This window comes from Strigops habroptila (genome assembly GCF_004027225.2).
Source record: "Strigops habroptila isolate Jane chromosome 13 unlocalized genomic scaffold, bStrHab1.2.pri S16, whole genome shotgun sequence".
In the NCBI taxonomy this organism is placed as follows: Eukaryota; Metazoa; Chordata; class Aves; order Psittaciformes; family Psittacidae; genus Strigops; species Strigops habroptila.
Window position 1 is genome coordinate 628,950 of NW_022651054.1, and position 17,423 is coordinate 646,372.

Here is a 17,423-nt window from a genome sequence, read left to right on the forward strand (position 1 = left end):
TTTCCCTACTGATCCATCCTGCAGAAAACCTCTCCCTGCAGTGTATGTTTTGCTGGGGGAAGAGATGTGTGATTTTGAGCACTCCTCTGGGTGGTGTGAGTCAAGGTCCCTCTTCACAGCCTCAGGCCTGGAGGAGGTTAAAGAAGATTTTATGAGTTCCCCGCAGGTCCTTTCAATGCAGGGTGAGTGGAGGAAACAAGATTGAATACGCAAGGCATCTGTGTCATTGATACTGGTATTGGAGTATATATTCCATCAGGTTAATTTAGTTTAGCCATCAAAGGCATTCAAATACTTGGGGGCATCATTTATGCAGATGATCGAGGGGAGATTAGGTTGATTTTGTTGAAGAGTGAAGATCAAGATATCTTCATTCAGCCATGAGACCGTGTTCCCAAATGTTAATTTTACCTGTTCGCAAAACAACAGCCAAGGCTGGATGACCCTCTGTGCCCCTCTGCAGCATTTCCTTCCTGGCTTTATTTTGCCATGCTTCCTAAGGTGTAAACTTTTGCTCCAGCCCTAGCAGTGCCTCCCCTCCCTTCCCCTCTCTGCTGGTGCCCCCTCCCCATGTGGGGGTGCTCTGGAGCCACTAGCGGAGTCCAGAGCGGATGGGGGTCCTCCCCCTCCCCAGATCCAAATAGTTGTTCGTTTGTGGCTCATCCCCACCCGTTTGGGGTTTACCAGCTCCCAGGAGCTGCGGTGCTGCCTCCCCTGGTGCCGTTCAGTGGGAGCGGGGCAGAGGCTGCCGGAGCCAGGGGTCACCCAAGAGCTGCCCCCCTGCCTGTGGGGTCCCCACCACTCCCAGGAGGGCTTCGCTGCCTGTACCCATGGCCATAGGGTGAGATGAAGTAGATACAGCAGCAGACACGGTTGTCCTGAATGTTCTTCCTGGTGAGGCCACTTTCATCATGGAAACACTGCTCAAACTGCTGGTCAATGTAGCCGTTGCCGGCTTCCAGCTGTGGGGACAGGGAGGTGACTGTGGGACCTCCACAGTTCCCTGGACTCTGAGCTCAACACATCCCATGGCTCAAATATCGCAGCCTGATGACCCTTGGGCATCCCGCCTTCAGTCACTGGCACCCACAGTGGTGCTGCCCATCCCTGGGGAGACCCTCCACAGCACACACCACTCAGTGTTGTTGACGGCATCACCGAAGCCTGGCGTGTCCGCAGTGATCAGGTACAGCTTGACACCCTTCTCCTCCATGTCCACCATGTGCTTGATGATCTCCACTGTCTGCGTGATGCGCTCTGCAGCGAAAGGAGGCACGTGAACGGTGGCGGGGAGGAGGGCACCTCAGGTGGGAGACAGTGGGGGTGACGCAGGGAGATGCTGCAGCCCCCCTGGGGTGGCTTTGCAGAATCAGCCCTGATGTTCACCGGAGTCCAGAGCCAAGAGATGATGCTCCCTGCCCTGGCCCCTGGCACCCATATGAATGCACACCCATCCCTTGGTGGCTGTGCCACTGCCACCCATGACACCCCAGCTGCAGCAGCACAGAGGTCTGTTCATACAGAGAATACTGTCTTCAGTTTTAGCTATGATAGTGTTTTTACCGTGTATGGTTGCTCGGATACCTGGGTTTTAAGGATGACACACCGACCGACCGGATTTGTGTTACTGTCTCTTGCCTTGACAGAACCATTCCATGGTTCTGCAGTTACCCCCCACATTCCCCGCTCGGCCATTCGCTCGCGCACACACACACACGGCCCCGCTCCCTCCCGGGCACGGACACCGCCTTCCTCCGCTCCGGCCGCGCCCCACCACCCGCTGCCGCGGAGCGCCCCCGCTCCAGCCCAGGGGCCACCGCTTCCGGCCCTCCCCCGCTTCCCTACGGAAGCTCCCATGCGGGAGCGACGGGGAGGCGGGGAAAGAGTCGGAGCTGCCAATGGGAAGACAGCGTCGGGCGGCCCCTGCCAATACGAAGGCCGCGTGGGGCGGACCCGGCCAATGGGGAGGCAGTTGCCCTTCGGCCCCGAGCGTGCCTGCTCGTACGGTGACCGCGGTAGCCGCCATGTCCATCTTTACCCCCACGAACCAGATCCGCCTCACTAACGTGGCCGTGGTGCGGGCGCGGCGCGGCGGGAAGCGCTTCGAGATCGCCTGTTACCGTAACAAGGTCCTGGGGTGGCGCAGCGGAGCGTGAGTGATGGGCCGCCACTGCCGGGGCCGGGTGCGGGGCCGGTCTGGGGCGGGAGGTCCGTGGGGGTCCCGGTGTGGGGACCCGGCTGTGGCGGGGGCAGCCCCGCGTGGGAGCGGCTGTGCAGCCGGGGAGCTGGCATGGCCCCCGGCCGGGAGGCGCGGGGAGGCCCGCGCGGAGCCAGGCAGGGGTAGTGCCCCGGGGCTGTGCGGTGTCTCTGCCGTTCCGTGGCCGTGACATGTGGGTCACGGAAGCTCCCGGGCTCCAGCGGTTCAGCCCTGGGCAGCAGCACTTGTTCCTCCTCGCTGACAACTCGTACTCTCGCTCTCAGGTTGCTGACTTAACACGTTTTTTAACCCTGCCTCATCTCCAGGGAGAAAGACCTTGACGAGGTCCTGCAGACACACACGGTGTTTGTCAACGTGTCCAAAGGCCAGGTGGCGAAGAAGGAAGATCTCATTCGAGCGTTTGGGACAGATGACCAAACAGAAATCTGTAAGGTGGTAGGTGTCACACCCTTGGCTTTGTAAAGGCTTGGAGAGGAAGGGGACAGTTGCTTACTTTGGACAGTTCAATTGAGTATTAAGAACAGATCTAGTTTCTTACTCCTTCCTTCTTGGTTGGACATGAACTGTGGACACGTTGTGGGTGATGAGGATTCCAGTCAACCTGCGCTGCTTTTTTGGTAGTTTAGTGTGTCCGTGGTGGGTTTTTTGTCTGAAGTCTTTCCAGTGTTGTCTGTCATAATGCTGTACATAATTGATATGATTATTCTTTTTCTGCACTTCATGTCTAACCAAAACGTTCAAACAATTGTTAAATTTTAGCAACTGTCATGATTTAAGCCCAGCCAGTAACTCAGCACCACACAGTCATTCACTCACACCCCTGTTGCCCTCTCCGGGTGGGGTAGGAAGGAGAATCGAAAGAATGTAAACCCCACAGATTGAGATAAGAACAATAGAATAACTAAAGTACAATATAATACTATTACCACTAGTTATAATAAGAGAAATAACAAGGGGAGAGAATATAAAACTAAAAGGGAAAAGGAAAAGAAAACCAATAACCAGGAATGCTGCACGATACAATTGCTCAGCACCCGCTGACCAATCCCCAGCCTGACCTGAGCAGTGATCAGCAGGGAGTCCCTTCTGGGTGACTCCCTCCAGTTTCTATCCTGGGCATGGCGTGCTGTGGTATGGAATACCCCTTTGGCTAGTTTGGGTTAGGTGTCCTGTCTCTGCGCTTCCCGGCTTCTTGTGCCCCTCCTCGCTGGCAGAGTATGAGAGACTGAAAAGGCCTTGATCAGGGTAAGTGCTACTGAGCAGCAACTAAACCATCGGTGTGTTACCAGCATTATTCTCAGACTGAAGCCAAAAAAGACAGCACTGCACTAGATACTAGGAAGGGGGAGAAAAAAAAAAACTATTATAGCTGAAACCAGGATACCAAGGTACATGAATTCTCACTCTTTAGTCAAATCCATGATGTTTCTTAACTGGTTTCTTTACTTCTCTTGCTCAGATTTTATCAAAAGGGGAACTGCAGGTATCAGACAAAGAACGACACACGCAGCTGGAGCAGATGTTCAGAGACATCGCGACTATTGTGGCTGACAAATGTGTGAACCCAGACACAAAGAGGCCGTACACAGTGATCCTTATAGAGAGAGCCATGAAGGATATTCACTACTCTGTCAAACCACACAAAAGCACGAAGCAGCAGGTTTGTTTCTGGCAAAATCTGCTTCTGCTCAGAGGTGTTGTCGTCAGGTGTAACTTCTCCATGGGGCTTTTTAAGCAGGTGTGGAAATGCTCTTTTTTCTGAATGTCTTTACAGGCACTGGAAGTGATCAGGCAGTTAAAGGAGACCATGCAAATTGAACGTGCTCACATGAGGCTGCGATTTATCCTTCCAGCAAAGGAGGGGAAGAAACTAAAAGAGAAGCTTAAGCCACTGATTAAAGTTATTGAGAGTGAAGACTTCCATGAACAGCTGGAAATCGTAAGTAATAAGCAGTCCTTGGGTTTCCTGCTTGATTTGACTACAGCTGTATGTTTTACTAGAAGGTGAATTAAAAGTTGTTTAGATGAACTGTTAAGTTTACCAGAGATTGTTAAGCAGAGGTGTAGTCTGTGGTTTTGATTTTCACACAATCCTAGTGATGTCAGCTTGAAAGTAGCCTTTTTTCCACAGAGATTGCCGCTTCCAGCTGAGGAGAAGTATGGTGTAATCTCTCTTAGCACTGGTTATTGTACAACAGGATGAGTTTCTCTGCATAAATGGCGTGTTACTCATCTTTGTTTGGTGGGTCAGGCCTATATTTTGACAGTGGTTAATTAGGTTTATAGAAAAAGGTCCATGTTAAAGCAAAATTTGATCTTAGGTAAAATCTTTCTGAGAACAGATTAGAATCTAGCAATCCCAAATGTCAAAAGCCACATCCAGCGTGGGTAGATGGAACTGCAGAACTCGTGTGGAAAGATTCCTTAATAGAAATCACTTACTAGCTCTGCAAAGTCCTGAGTAACTGCACAATTTTATTTTATACAAATTAATGTTTGACCTTGAAAAGAGATTGGTGAAAATCAAATAATGACTGATGAAATGTGAAACATTTCAGGTGTGCCTTATTGACCCAGGCTGCTTCAGAGAGATTGATGAGCTGATCCGGAGCGAAACAAAAGGGAAAGGAACACTGGAAGTGCTCAGTCTGAAAGACGTGGAGGAAGGAGATGAAAAGCTGGAATGATGAAAACTCTCTTATGAACTGACTGGTGTTGGCCACTCTTTTCTGTTAGGCCTTCCTGGTTTTTTCCAGTCTCTTGCAGCCTTCTCTGACACTAATCCTTTGGGATTTTTCCATGCAGCGTGTTTGGGGTTGTTTTAATCATTTTACACTTGCTTGGTTTACAAACGTCTTTGCCTGTAGGAACATTTTGTGTCAGAGTTGCACTAATGAGGATTGAGCGAAGATGTGATAGAGAAGTTACTCTAGCTTTGGTTTACTTTAAGGGTTGCTATTGGAGAGTGTTTGACTGATAAGGTGCCAATCATTTTTACTTCAGGTTGTCAGTGTTGAGTGGAAGATTGCATCGGTCACTGAGGGGTGGCTTTTGTATGTGAGGAGAGGAGCTTTAAGAAGAGAGACGTGCATTTTCTTTAGAAAAAGAGGTGCAGAGTGTCTAAAAACTGGTCTCTTGGCAATGTGAAAACTGACTTAGACTTCCCTGATGGGCTGCTTGAGAATTTAAATACTTTAAAGGACCCTTCTGAAAGATTTCCTCACCGGATAGAACAGTATTTGCTGACTTAGAAAAAAATATTCTGCAAATAGCTTCTTCACAAAATATATTTAGCTACATTAATAAAAATAAATTGTCTATTTATGTATTCTAGGTACAGAAAGAAATAATTATTTTCGTTAATAATGCAGGAGGTGTCTCTGGCCGTGGCAATGCTCTTTGGAGGCTGGAGGGGGAGCCTGCGCTCGTGAGCTGTTCTCAAATGCATCTTGACCAGGCAGTAGTGGCCTCTGGCCGTTGAGCTTGACAGGCTGTTGTTGGACCGTAATTCCCCAGTGGGAAGAGTTTGTGTGCGCCCCTTTGCTTTTCAGGGCAGTAGAGAACAATTCTGGCAGCTGTCCTTTTACCTCTGTCTTTCTAAGCTGCTTTCTAATACATGCACAGAATTCCCAGCCAGCTCTTGCAGCACAGTATGTAGTTCTTGACAGTTTTGTTCAGTCTTGTCTCAGCTGTGTTAAATAACTGCTTTTAATTGAACTTGTGTATTCCAAAGGACAGGAGAAGAGAGGATGACAACTGGAGAAGGAGATACTTAAAATAGAAAGCACCATGCAAAGCACCTGTACCTGGGGGACTTAAAGCTAAACTGTAAACCTTTAGCATTATTGCCTGTTTCCACACTGCTGGTAGGCAGCAAGCCAGGAGCTGCAGGCCAGCCAAGGGCTAGATCTCTCTTCCAAATGAGCGTGTGTTGTGTTCATTGTTTGCTGTTTACTGAGAGCACTTGACTGCCTGACCCATGACAACTGAACAGAGCCCTGGTTTGTACTCTTGACAGGGCCTTTTCCTTTGTACCATTAACAGGTTGTGGATTTTGTGACATTTGAGCAGGGAGCGTTGAAGTCACCTGGAGGAGGAGGGGTTTGACATGTCAGGTGCTGAGGGACTAGGTCCTTAGTCAGAGGCTTCTTCTCGGAAGCTCACTGCTGCAGCAGTCTGTGGGCTGTTGGCTGTGCAAGGTTGGATAAAATGTCTTTAGTAACACTTTGGAAGGCCCTGCCACTAGTGAGGCTGAGTTTTGCTGAGGGACAGTGAAACAACCGCTTTATCCGATTTAAAATGCTTTCTCTTGCCCCTAAGGTAATCTTCTGTGTGTTGAAATGTTGCCTAGGAAAGTTTAGGGGCATAATTCCTGTATTTGTCATGTGGACATGACCTCACTGTGGAGATCTCTACATGCATGGCCAGATAGTTGAGATTCCTCGGGTGTACAAACCCTCAACTGCTTGTCTTTCAAATGGCCATCTCTTCATGCAGGCTCGATGAAGCACTGGAGATGATCATGTTGGTATTTAGCTTGTGACTGGCTATTAGCAGCAACATGCCATTTATAAATCTGCAAAGGAGATGCTGAGTAAGAGCCTCAGAGGATATTTGACAGTCCTGTATTTCTTTGTTTTCAATGTTCCACCCCAAGAGCACAGCAGGATGGCTGCAGGTTAAAGATCCCGAGTTACAGAAACTTGATCTCAGCTGATGTATGAGCTTGGTGCTGGGAAGGCCATTTCCTTAGAAAGTCTTTTTCTACAACTCTCTAGTAGTGGGAGCTTGATGGTATTGACCAACAAACAACTGTATATGCTTGCATTTCTTGTCACATTTGTAGTTGAGCAAGAACATATGGTGAGCATCAAAATAAATATCAGTATTGGGAGCTGCTTGGTTCTTGCCCGTGTCAACAGGAGCGTAACTCCCTGCACAGCCGTTTCCTGACTAATTGACATTTCCAAAGGGACACGTCTAGGCAGCAACAGGCTGTTCTTGCTCCATTGCTGTGGTTACAGTTTGGCGACAGTTCCTGGGGCACAGAGAACTCAGCTCCATTGCTGTGGTTACAGTTTGGCGACAGTTCCAGGGGCACAGAGAACTCAGCTCCATTGCTGTGGTTACAGCCTGGCAACAGTTACGGGGGCGCAGGGAGCTCAGCTCCATTGCTGTGGTCACAGCTCTGTGACTGCTGCACTGGGCAGTGGAACTGCAATGGCTGCTACACGCACAGTGGGGCTGGAGAGCCAAGGCAGGAGCGCCAGCACCATGCGGGGCCAGAAGACAAACCTCAGCGAGCGCATCCATGAGCTGCGTGCCAGCATGGCCTTGCAAGGTGCTGCCCCTTCGGCTTTGTGTTAGGGCCTGGCCTGGGGCACGCAGAGGGCTCTTGATCCTCACATCATCGTGCATGGTACCAACAGCACCTCAATGTCCTGCAGGGCAAGCAAGGAAGTTTTACACCAAGTCACAGGAAGAAAAGTTCAATCAGAATGGAGAGCTGCTGCCGCATCTGCGAGAGGCAGTGCGGGATGATGCCCATGTTCTGGGCCTTATCCAGAAGGTATTGGAAGGTCACATCTGCTGTCTCCCTGCCTGGTGCTGGACCTGCAGAGCCGGCTCCTCCACTGGTCCTCTCCCGGAGCAGGAAGTGCAGGGCAGCAGGAGGCTGGGACTATCCCCAGGCTGGCGGTGATGTTCTCTCTGCCCCTCTTCTGCCCACAGCACAAGCTCACCATCTCTGAGGCTTGTGGAGCGGAGCAGCCCTTGGGCATCGCTTTGGCCAGTAAGACGTTGGAGGTAACAGCAGGGTCCAGTGGGCTTGGGCTGCTCACAGGGGGCTGGGGCTCAGGGGACACTCAGAAGAACGGGGTGTAGGGAACAGGGACTTGGTGCCAGCACGAGGACAGCCCCACAGGGCTGGCGCAGTGAGACACGGTGTGTTCATGAGTGGTCTCATGGGTCCCTTTGCACCACAGAACCCATCCGTGTCCTCCTTAGGTCGCTGAGCAGGTCCTTCGCCTCAGCAGAGCTCCTGTCCTGCCAAACGAGTGACCATCCCAGCTCTGCCTTTACAAAGAGTTTTCCAGGCAGGACCCCCTTCTCCCATGGGTGCCCAGCGAGCCCTATCTCCAGCCTGGCAAACTCTCGCATCCCATCCAGGTGGCCCAGGAGAAGCTCCGGGCTGAAATCTATGACCAGATGAACACGTGCAACATGCTGCTGTACCAGGTGAGGCAGCGGAGCCGGGCCCGGGAGCAGCTGCAGAGGCGGCTGCAGCAGCTGCAGATAGATGCCCAGATGGATGCCAAGCAGCACCAGGTACAGGTACCCAGGCCCCTTCCTGGGGTGGCAGTACCCGTGGGGGGTTTCAGTCAACCCCTGCACCCCTGGGTGGGCACTGGGCTCAGTACATGGGGTCACCCCTTGTCCCCAACCATCTCTGCCCCAGGTGGTTCGCACGCTGGAGAACAACATTGAGAAGATGCAAACAAAAGTCCACGCTGGGCAGAAGGTGACTGCCCTGTACCTGGTGGTGCGGGATGCCCTAAGGAAGGTGAGCTCATCCTCACTGTGCCATTGCCTCACCTGCTCCCCCTGCAAAGGCACTGGAATGCCCAAGGGGCTGTGCTGGTGGGACGCCCTCCTGCAGGAGGTCCTCCTGCTCCCTTCTATCTCCTGTCCCAGCACAGGGCACCCCCAGGACTCAGTGGGGTGTTGTGCTGTGGCTCCCCATGTCCCAGGAGCTGGCCCATCTGCCTCTGCACCTGGACCTCCTGAGTGAGATGGCTGAGCTGCAGCATGGGGAGGTGGAAGACATGGAGCTCATGGCCTTGGATGGTCTCAGAGCTGCTCGTGTAACCAAGGTGAGATGGTCCAGTGCACCTCGGGGTGCTTTCCCACCCTCCAGCGTCCACAAATGGCACCACGTGTCCAGGCTGCTGAGTCTTCCTTCAAGAAAGACTGAAAGAGACTGAGCTGGGCTTGCCCACAGCACCCAGATGCCTCCATAGCTCCTCCCAGGTCTGGCTCTTGGGCCAGGCTGCCCTGGAGTGGGGACAGCTGCCTGGAGCACTGGCCATGGGGAAGGTGGCATGCCCCATTCTCCAGCTGTCCTTGCTCAGTTTCCTTCCCTGGCTGTTTACACAGGGTAGGGGGTGGCATTTTTGATGCTGGCCATGCCAGAAGCCCATCTGGCTCACAGATGTCCACTGTAGCTTTGGGTGCCACTTCTCTGATCTGCTCCAGGAGCACATGGCCAGGATGGAAACCCAGTTCCTTGCAGAGGGAGAGCTCAGGCACCACACCCTGGCTGCTCAGAAAGTGCCCGTAGACAGACGCTGGCTCAAGGAAGCGAGTGAAAGGCTTCTGAAAGCGGTGAGCTGGGGGGACCTGGTGCAGGCAGGGTTGTGGGCAGAGGGCAGGCATCAGTGCCCAGCCTCCCATGGGTGGGGGGCTGCAGGGCCAGCTCCCCCAGGGTGCCTGCAGCTTGGGGGTGACGATGAACGTCCTTGCAGCAAGCCAGGCATGACCTCGCTGGGGACTTCCTGAGCCTGCCCGCGCAGGACCCGCTGGTGGGTGAGTGCCTGGCAGGGTGCAGGGGGGGACGCAGGCGCAGCCGCAGGTATCCTTCCCTGACATTACCCTCCCACACCAGCTGCCAAACTGGAGGCCACCAAGTCCCGGCTGGAGCGTGAAGACTGGGTGATGGAGAAGATGGAGAAGGCCAAGGCTGCGGTGCAGTGCTCCTGCCTCTGGGTAAGGTGAAAACCCATCTCTGGTAGAAACTGGGGCTGCTCCAGCCCCAGGAAGCTGAGCCCTGTCTGCTTACCTTGTTCCATTGCGGGGTTATCTGCTTTCCACTTCCACTGGAGCCCCCCAAAGCCCCTCTTGTACAGGCAGGGATGTGGCTGCTTTGCTCCATGACATGAGCTTGCAGCAGTTCCTGGTGCAGAAACCTCCAAAGGGTCACAGCCCAGATCCTGTACCCTGCAGGAGTGCCCTGGGCTGAGTCCTTGTTCTCTCCCCCGGTCAGGACATCCCCGGCAGGCTCCTGGCACAGCAGAAGTCCCTGGTGGAACTTGAACAGTACCTCACAGAGTGCAAGGAGAAGAAGCAGGAGCTGAAGAAGACACTGAAGGAGCTGGAGATGAAGCTGGATGAGCTGAAGTTTCACCAGCCCCCCAACACAACCAGGTGCTGCTGGCCTTGGGACAGTCATGCCAAGCGGGCCACCATCCTTGGGGGCAGGGGGACATGTGCATGGTGGGTGCCCCAACAGGGCACCCCTTCCTTCATCCCACTGCAGCTGCCCACCCCTCCTGCCCCGGGAGGGTTTCTGAGCAGGGTGCTGCCCCAGCTCTGGTCCTGGCAGAGCACCCAAAGCTCCCGCACTGGCGGCAGGAGGACCCTTGCTCCTTGCCTGGCATGGGAAGTAGGACCAGCAGCAGCACGGAGTTGGGTTGCAGGCACCATCTCTGCTCTGCACTTGGGGGCAGGGGAGAACCTGAGCAGCAGCTTTTGCAACAGATTTGGGGTGTCTCTGCACCCCTGTGCAGTTATATGGATGTGACTGTGGTTGGCTCCAGGGAGCTGGCAGAGGAGCTGGGGACGAGGCTGCAGTGGGAAGAGGCTCGGCTGGAACAGAGGCGAGCCCAGCTGCTGAGGAGCCAGGAGGTGCTGCTGGAGTTTGAAAACGGCCTTGACAACCTCTTCATCCGTCTGCATGGCATCACCGTGCCTGGCCAGGTACCTGCACAGTGCTGGGCTGAGCACGGCCCAGGCCACTGCTTGGTGGTGCAACGGCACCACGTGGTGACACTTGGTGCAGCAACCATCACCCCAAGGGGCTCGTTTTCCCCACCAAGGCTGTTCTTTCTCTGACTCCAGGAGGATTCTGTCAAGGCCATGGGAGTGGATGAGAAGCTCCAGCAGTGTGAGCAGAAGCTGCAGTACCTGGTGCAGCGGGTGGCTGACCTGCTCCCCTACAGCCACAGCGAGGATGATGAGGTACACAGGGGCTCCATCCCTGCTGGGGTCTTTGGGACCCACTCCAGGCTCTCCTGGGTGGCCCATCTCAAGCTGTCCTCCCAGCTGGGGGATGGAGGTGCTCAAGGGAAGAGCCATGGAGCAGCTCAGCCCCAGGTGGTGCTGGGCTCTGTGGGGTGTTCCCTGCCAGGGGCACATCGAGGTTGTGCACCCCTTTGGTTGTAACACCCGCCTCCCCTTCAGCTATGAACACAGCATCTCTTTCACAGGCTTTTGTGAAGGTCAGACAGCTGCTGGAGAAAACCATCGCGAATGATCTGCAGAACCAGAAGGTTTCCTTGGAGGACATGGGCATGAGGGTCCAAGGTAGGAAAGGGACACATCCCACAGCAACTGCCCCAGCCCCTGCCCACTGGGATTTCTGGGTGTCCTTGCCCATCTCCCACTGTCCCAGCAGAACCCAACCCAGGAGTTGCTCCAGGCCTTGGGGCTGACCTTGGCTGTCTCTAAGGCTTTGAGCATAGTGGTGGTTTTTGCTGTCGATGTGGGAGAAAGAATGTAGACATTGGGTTGGGGAGCATAGAACCACCACAGGAACAAGGAGGGATGCTGTGGGGCAAGGGGGGAGACCCTTATCTTCAAAATCACTTGGCTGTGAAGAATAATTAGTGCTTGGCTCTGCCAGTGGCAGCCTCATATGGGAGTTTTTGGAGAAGACAATGAGCTTCTGGCACCTTACCACCTTTTCGTAACAAAGCGGGACCCAGACCTTTATGGGAAGCCCCAGCAGTGTCGGAGATAGGCCACAGCAGGTCCTGCAGGTCCCCCGGGCTGCTGGTGTGGAAGAGCCAGTTGGCACTGCCTGTTCCAAGGGCTCTCCAGGATGCCAGCAGCCCTCCAAAACGTGCCAGCTCTTCCTGGAGACACAGGCACAGCAGAGGCAGCCATGGACCCTCCCCAGCCCCTCCTCTCCACTCTCTCCTCCAGATGATTTTGATTTTGCTGACAAACAGCATGGCCTTGTCCTCACCCGAGAAGACATCAAGAAGCAGGGGCTGCAGTTGATTGAAAGCAAGAAGAAAAGCAAGAGGAAGTAGTAGTTGCTCCCCGAGACCTCTGGATGCCCCAAACCACCTGTTCTACACTTTTCCCCTTTTGATTTAATAGAGTAGATGCTTTTTCTTCCTTCAAAGCCTGTGGTACAGCTGAACCAGGAGGTTGCAAGTCACTTCTGTCCCCGGAACGTGTGGGTCAAAGGTGGAGGGGTGCTGAGCTGGGCTTGGAGGGATGGGCTGGGGACAGCTTTCCCCGGCAGAACCCAGCTGTGGGCAGGCTGCCTTTCTCCCCCTTGGTCCTGTGGGGCCAGCACCTTCCTGGACCCTCTGCCATCCCCAGACAGCTCTGGGACCCCAATGGGCTGGCACAGACAACGCTACACCAAGCCTCTGGCTCCAGGATGGGAGCCTCAGCCCTGCCCATAGGTCACAGGCCATGTTCTCTTCTCTATAGAGGCACTCATAAAACAGTGCTGCAAAGAGATGATGTTTGCTCAAGGGCAGCCATGCTGGGGGCTTTTGCCAGGGACCTGTGGGCTGGAGACCCAGGACAGTGACACCTCATCCACTTCTGCAGGGAGACATCAGCATCAGACCAAGCTTTCACTGTCATTTCTACTTGGTCCCTGTGCTTCATGCTGCTGTCACCTGTGACATCATCACTGGCTGGAAGAAAGGCAACAAGCTTTTGGTCACACCAAATGTTCTTGGTGGGCTTTGGGTGACTGCAGGTGTGGGCACCAGATCAGCCCCACCACGGCAACCTGCCCTTTCTTAGCCACCTAAAACTCCATCCCTCCACATGGAAGGTAATCAAGGAAAACAGGTTCTGCAGCAGGCAGATTGGGAGACTTGGGGTGGTGGGGCACCACGAGGCCTGAGTGAGAGGACCACTGGTCCACTAACCTGAGAGATTGAGGAGCAGGGGGTCTGGACCCCATCTGGGCACAGTGTCCCCACTACAGCTGGGGTGGATACTGGCATCCATGAGAAATGGCTCAGGGAGATACGGGAGGAGCACACGGGAAGGGGAGGGGGACAGGAAACAAAAGTGATGCACAATAAATTGTTCAACATCCACTGGGTGCCAAGGAGGCTGCTCAGGAGGGTGCCAAGAAGATGAAATTCCTGCAACCCATCTCCACCCTGTGTGAAGCTGCCAGAGGCACGGGCTTCTCACAGTGCTTGAGGGAGTTCTACCACCAATTTCAGGTGGCACAGTCTATCAAGGTGAGGGGACACCTGGCTGCTCTGGGGAAGGGGGCAAGTCGCCAGGCACCAGCACGCTGTGAGGACAGGGCGCAGGCAGGGACCAGCGTGTGCAGACACTGAGCTGCCTGACAGGATGCGAGTGCTGCTGAGCAGCCCTGGCAGCAGAGGCTCTGCCCTGCGTTCCCCCCACACCAGATGCACCTGACGGCCGAACCCCACTCCTGCAGCACAGTGCCCACCATGTCCTCGTTCTTCCAGTGCAGGGAGCAGGTGGAGGAGACCAAGTGCTGCAGAGCTGGGAAGCTCAGGGCATGGCGCAGGAGCCATGTCCCAGCACTCTCTGCTTGTGGGTACTTTGTCCCACTGTTGAACTATTGTTCAACACCACAGCTGTGTGGTTGAACAACAGTTGTTAGTATTATTATTACTAATTATTTTTATTTCACTTGTTTTCCTTCACTCTGCCTCTGCTTTGAGCAGTGGCAATTTCCAGGCAAGGCTGCACAAACATGCTAGAAAAGACTGTAGAGAGAGAGAAACTGAGCTCTGAGTCACCCCTACAGTCACAAGCTTCTCTGAAACCCCACATCAGGGTAAGGGTTTTTGGGAGGAAACGTAGTAAATGACACCCTTAATCCAGCTGAGTTTACTGATGATGGGAGGCTGTGCCACAGTGCAGGCAGGCAGCAGGGCAGCAATCCCCACCAGCCCCAGCTGGGCACTGCGCAGTCCTAAACCAGTTGTTTCACTCCTTTACCCGCTGCTTTTTCCTCTTCCTCTTCTTGGGAGCTGCTCCTGGCTCCGTTCCCTCACTGTGCCGGGAGGTGTTATCAGCAGCCGCAGGCAGGGAGCTGTGGACAAGAGCAAATGGCCTGAGCCCCGCTCACCACAGCACCATGGCTCCTGCCCTGCCCTCCTGCTACAGCCAGACCCCTCCATCTTCCCTCCTCCTCATGCCAGGAAGGCAGCAACACCCTCAGCCTATGTGTGCCACCAGCCCGAGCCTGTCCCCGAGCCCTCCAGGAGCTGCTGGAGGCCACAGAGCCCCCAGGCCCGCTCTCACCTGGAGGCAGCAGCCCCGTCCCCGCGCCGCTCCAGGACAGCCACGAAGAAGCCGTGGGTGAGGGTGTCGGCAGCAGAGGCGCGGAGGCAGCTCTCTGCCCCGGGGAAGGCAGCGAGTCCTCGGCAAGGCCAGCAAGGGAAGGCGTGCACCAGCCTGCGGTGTGGGACGGGGGTCAGGGCCAGGCCCCGCAGCGCCTGCTCTGCGTCCCCCCCGCACCAGACACACCTGAAGGCCGAGCCCCGCTCCTGCAGCACGGCGCCCACCACGTCCTCGTTCTCCTCCCGGTGCAGCGAGCAGGTGGAGTAGACCAGGCGCTGCAGAGCCGGGAAACTCAGGGCATGGCTCAGCACCTTGCGCTGGAAGCCGGCCAGCGCCTGCAGCCGCTCGGCACTGGGGGCAGCCTCTGCCGTCGGCACCCGGTTCACCATCCCTGCAGGGAGAGCAGCTGTTGCCTGGAGCCTGCACGCCCACAGCCCACCCAGGGGTGGGCAGCCACAGCCCCTCGAGTTACCTGAGCCACTGCAGGACGGGTCAAGGAGGATGTAGGCCACCTTGCTGTACTTGGGGTCTCCAGGATCCACCATCAGGAAGTCCTGCTGGGCCAGCTGGAAGCCAGTGACGCCAGCACGCATCAGCATGGTGTTCATGGTGGCCAGGCGCTTGGCGTCCATGTCAAAGGCAAAGATCTGGCTGAAGGCAGAGCCCAGTACCCAAGAGAGGCGTAAAAATCCCGCCCGGCCTCAGGAACACGCTGCCCTGGCAGCCCCAGGCACTGGCCATCAGCCGTACAGGCAGCGCTCAGGAGCTGCTCCCCTAGGCAGGGTAGGCATTGGGCAGGGAAAGGGGCCAGGGGCTGGGAAGTGAACCCCTGTGTGGCCCCATGTACCCCTGTGCCCTCCCCAAGCCACCGGCCCACCCAGGGAGAAGTGGGCACCACACCCCCCTGGCCTCACCCCTTGTTCTTCAGGATGGCTGCCAGGTGGCTGGTCTTGTTCCCAGGGGCAGCACAGGCATCGATGACGTGGGAGCCAGCAGCAGGGCTGAGGAGGAAGGCCGGGAGGCAGCTGGCCTACGGGAGGACAAAGCCCCGTGAGCAATGTGGGCAAGCAGCAGCCCCGGCCCCTCCTCAGGCATGGCCAACACTGTGGGGCCGCAGGCAGACACAGCAGCAGGGGGACAAGTCCACCAGCACCCACTGCTGGGAGCCTCTGCCCGGCCACAGTCCTCCCACTGCTCCCAGCGCTGCTCCTGGCTCCTCTTGGGGGCGTTACAGCCCAGTTCACAGCAATACCCCCGTCCCCACAGGCGACGAAAGCAGAGCCACAGGACAGCGCCACAGCTGGTGGCTGCATTCGTGGTCTCTGCTGCAGCAAAGCCCGAGCCCAGCCCTTGGCATGTGGGAAGAAGCCGACCCTCCACCCATGTCGGAGGTTCCCCTGGCCCTGCAACCTCCTGCCACCAGCTCCCCACCTTGTCCTGCAGAATAATGTGTCCTGAAGTATATAGCAGGTTGTCGTGGAAGTCTGTCTGCGGAGGGAAAACCAGCAGCTCCGGGAGGTGAAGATCCAACAAGAATTTCTTCCCGGAGAGGGCCCTCAGCTCTTCCACACTGCCCATGAGGCACAGGGATGATGAACACACAGTCCTGCCTCATCGTGCCCACACCAGAGCTCTGCAAAGCCCAGGCTGTAAACCCTCTTTGTCCCACATCTCCTCTCCCCTTCAGCACCGGGCAGTGCACAGAAGGGCAGAACACAAGAGCAGGGAGTGTGAAGACCCCAACCCAGACACCCTGAGCACCAAGACCCACAACCCCTTGACCCACAGGACCTCATCCCAAGCCCTTGCTGCTCACTGACACCCCAGGTAAGGTGGGGCAGCAGGAAGAAACACTCACCTGGCTGCCTTGCCCAGGTAGGAGTAGCCCTCACGCTTGAAGAAGTCAATCACGTCGTCCACGCAAGTTTTCAGAGTGTTGATGCGGACGTAGCGCGGTACCTGGGAAGCTGCGGGAGCCGTGCGGGTCACGCACAGCCACCCACTGCCGCCAGCACAGGGAGACCACCGCGCCCCGAGGCACACTCACCACCGGGGCCGCCTGCCTGCGCCGGGGCCAGGAGGTCCTCGTTGCGGATCACCTTCTGCCGCACCTTCAGGCGGGCCAGCTCGGCCTCCAGCCGGGCCCGGTGCCGCCGGGCCAGCGCCTTCCAGCGGCCGCCGCACTTTAAGCCCTTGCCGAAGAGCAGGTCGTACACCAGCACCTGCGGGGACGCGGATGAGCCGGGCCCCGCCTCCCTGTGTCCCGCCACCCCCGACCCCGCTCACCTTCGCCAAGTGCAGGGACAGCTTCTTCTCGGCCTGCAGCAGCGCGGCGCCGGCCAGCAGCTTCTCCAGCACCGGTGAGTAGCGGAGCGTCCCGGCCACCAGCGCGTACAGCTGCCGGACATGCTGCGGGGCGGTCAGGGCTTGCCCGGGGGCACGACCCGAGCCCGCCGTCCAACCCCGCGACACACCCCGCACACCCCCCACCCGCGGCGCGGCCCCGCGGCCCCGGCCCCGCGCACCGGGAAGCGGCTGTGGTACACCAGCTCCTTCACGCCGCCGGCGCCGCGCTCCAGCCCCTGCAGGACGGCGGCGGCCGCGCTGTACACCGCCATGGCTCCCGCCGCCCGCCTGCGCACACGCCACTTCCGCCCGGCAGCGGGCAGGCGGCGGGGCGCGGCGGGACGGGCAGGTCCTGGAGAGCGCGGCTCGGCCGGGGAGGAGGCGGGCGGGGACTGGGGGGTCTTCGTGCCGCGGAGAAACAGACTGAACACAGCACAAGAGGGACGTGGAGCTGCTGGAGCGAGGCCAGAGGAGGCCACGGAGCTGCTGCGGGGAC

At 56.4% G+C, this 17,423-nt stretch overlaps 3 protein-coding genes across 9 annotated transcripts; 2 read left to right on the plus strand and 1 right to left on the minus strand.

Annotated features, from left to right (window-relative positions):
* The first annotated feature begins 1,976 nt into the window (after window positions 1-1,976).
* On the plus strand, window positions 1,977-6,999 carry SBDS (SBDS ribosome maturation factor). The gene is made up of 5 exons (XM_030474807.1): window positions 1,977-2,152; window positions 2,524-2,653; window positions 3,678-3,878; window positions 3,993-4,157; window positions 4,777-6,999. Exons 1-5 carry the CDS (start codon window positions 2,025-2,027, stop codon window positions 4,903-4,905), a joined length of 753 nt encoding a protein of 250 aa, XP_030330667.1. The 5' UTR covers window positions 1,977-2,024; the 3' UTR covers window positions 4,906-6,999.
* Window positions 7,000-7,159: 160 nt separating this feature from the next.
* On the plus strand, window positions 7,160-13,064 carry LOC115603122 (coiled-coil domain-containing protein 183-like). 6 transcript variants are annotated; one of them, XM_032919708.1, is made up of 13 exons: window positions 7,160-7,252; window positions 7,872-8,023; window positions 8,387-8,551; window positions 8,676-8,780; window positions 8,968-9,090; window positions 9,473-9,601; window positions 9,742-9,802; window positions 9,882-9,982; window positions 10,260-10,489; window positions 10,813-10,972; window positions 11,114-11,233; window positions 11,482-11,578; window positions 12,722-13,062. In XM_032919708.1, exons 2-13 carry the CDS (start codon window positions 7,919-7,921, stop codon window positions 12,919-12,921), a joined length of 1,596 nt encoding a protein of 531 aa, XP_032775599.1. In that variant the 5' UTR covers window positions 7,160-7,252; window positions 7,872-7,918; the 3' UTR covers window positions 12,922-13,062. The 6 variants fall into 6 exon arrangements, with proteins under 6 accessions (XP_032775599.1, XP_030330635.1, XP_030330636.1 ...); XM_030474775.1 differs by lacking the exon at window positions 7,160-7,252 and adding an exon at window positions 7,336-7,559 and having other exon boundaries at window positions 7,666-8,023; XM_030474776.1 differs by lacking the exon at window positions 7,160-7,252 and having other exon boundaries at window positions 7,615-8,023; window positions 10,260-10,420.
* A 1,044-nt stretch (window positions 13,065-14,108) lies between these two features.
* Window positions 14,109-17,218, minus strand: LOC115603125 (probable 28S rRNA (cytosine-C(5))-methyltransferase). Of its 2 annotated transcripts, none has more exons than XM_030474790.1 (10): window positions 17,107-17,218; window positions 16,868-16,990; window positions 16,629-16,803; window positions 16,440-16,548; window positions 16,013-16,151; window positions 15,496-15,611; window positions 15,054-15,232; window positions 14,768-14,972; window positions 14,543-14,695; window positions 14,109-14,330 (listed from the first exon to the last, which is right to left on the minus strand). In XM_030474790.1, the coding sequence occupies exons 1-10, from the start codon at window positions 17,197-17,199 to the stop codon at window positions 14,225-14,227; spliced, it is 1,398 nt and encodes a 465-aa protein (XP_030330650.1). In that variant the 5' UTR covers window positions 17,200-17,218; the 3' UTR covers window positions 14,109-14,224. The 2 variants fall into 2 exon arrangements, with proteins under 2 accessions (XP_030330650.1, XP_030330651.1); XM_030474791.1 differs by having other exon boundaries at window positions 16,868-16,978; window positions 17,107-17,217.
* Between the last annotated feature and the right edge of the window lie 205 nt (window positions 17,219-17,423).

Coding starts and splice junctions, on each gene's coding strand:
- SBDS (XM_030474807.1), top strand. CDS start 2,025: ATGTCCATCTTTACCCCCACGAACCAGATCCGCCTCACTAACGTGGCC. Junction 2,654..3,677: donor AAACAGAAATCTGTAAGGTG/GTAGGTGTCACA, acceptor TCTCTTGCTCAG/ATTTTATCAAAAGGGGAACT. Junction 3,879..3,992: donor ACAAAAGCACGAAGCAGCAG/GTTTGTTTCTGG, acceptor ATGTCTTTACAG/GCACTGGAAGTGATCAGGCA.
- LOC115603122 (XM_032919708.1), top strand. CDS start 7,919: ATGTTCTCTCTGCCCCTCTTCTGCCCACAGCACAAGCTCACCATCTCT. Junction 8,781..8,967: donor TGCGGGATGCCCTAAGGAAG/GTGAGCTCATCC, acceptor CCCATGTCCCAG/GAGCTGGCCCATCTGCCTCT. Junction 9,091..9,472: donor GAGCTGCTCGTGTAACCAAG/GTGAGATGGTCC, acceptor GATCTGCTCCAG/GAGCACATGGCCAGGATGGA.
- LOC115603125 (XM_030474790.1), bottom strand. CDS start 17,199: ATGGCGGTGTACAGCGCGGCCGCCGCCGTCCTGCAGGGGCTGGAGCGC. Junction 16,804..16,867: donor TGTCCCTGCACTTGGCGAAG/GTGAGCGGGGTC, acceptor GCGTCCCCGCAG/GTGCTGGTGTACGACCTGCT. Junction 16,152..16,439: donor TACCTGGGCAAGGCAGCCAG/GTGAGTGTTTCT, acceptor CCTCATGGGCAG/TGTGGAAGAGCTGAGGGCCC.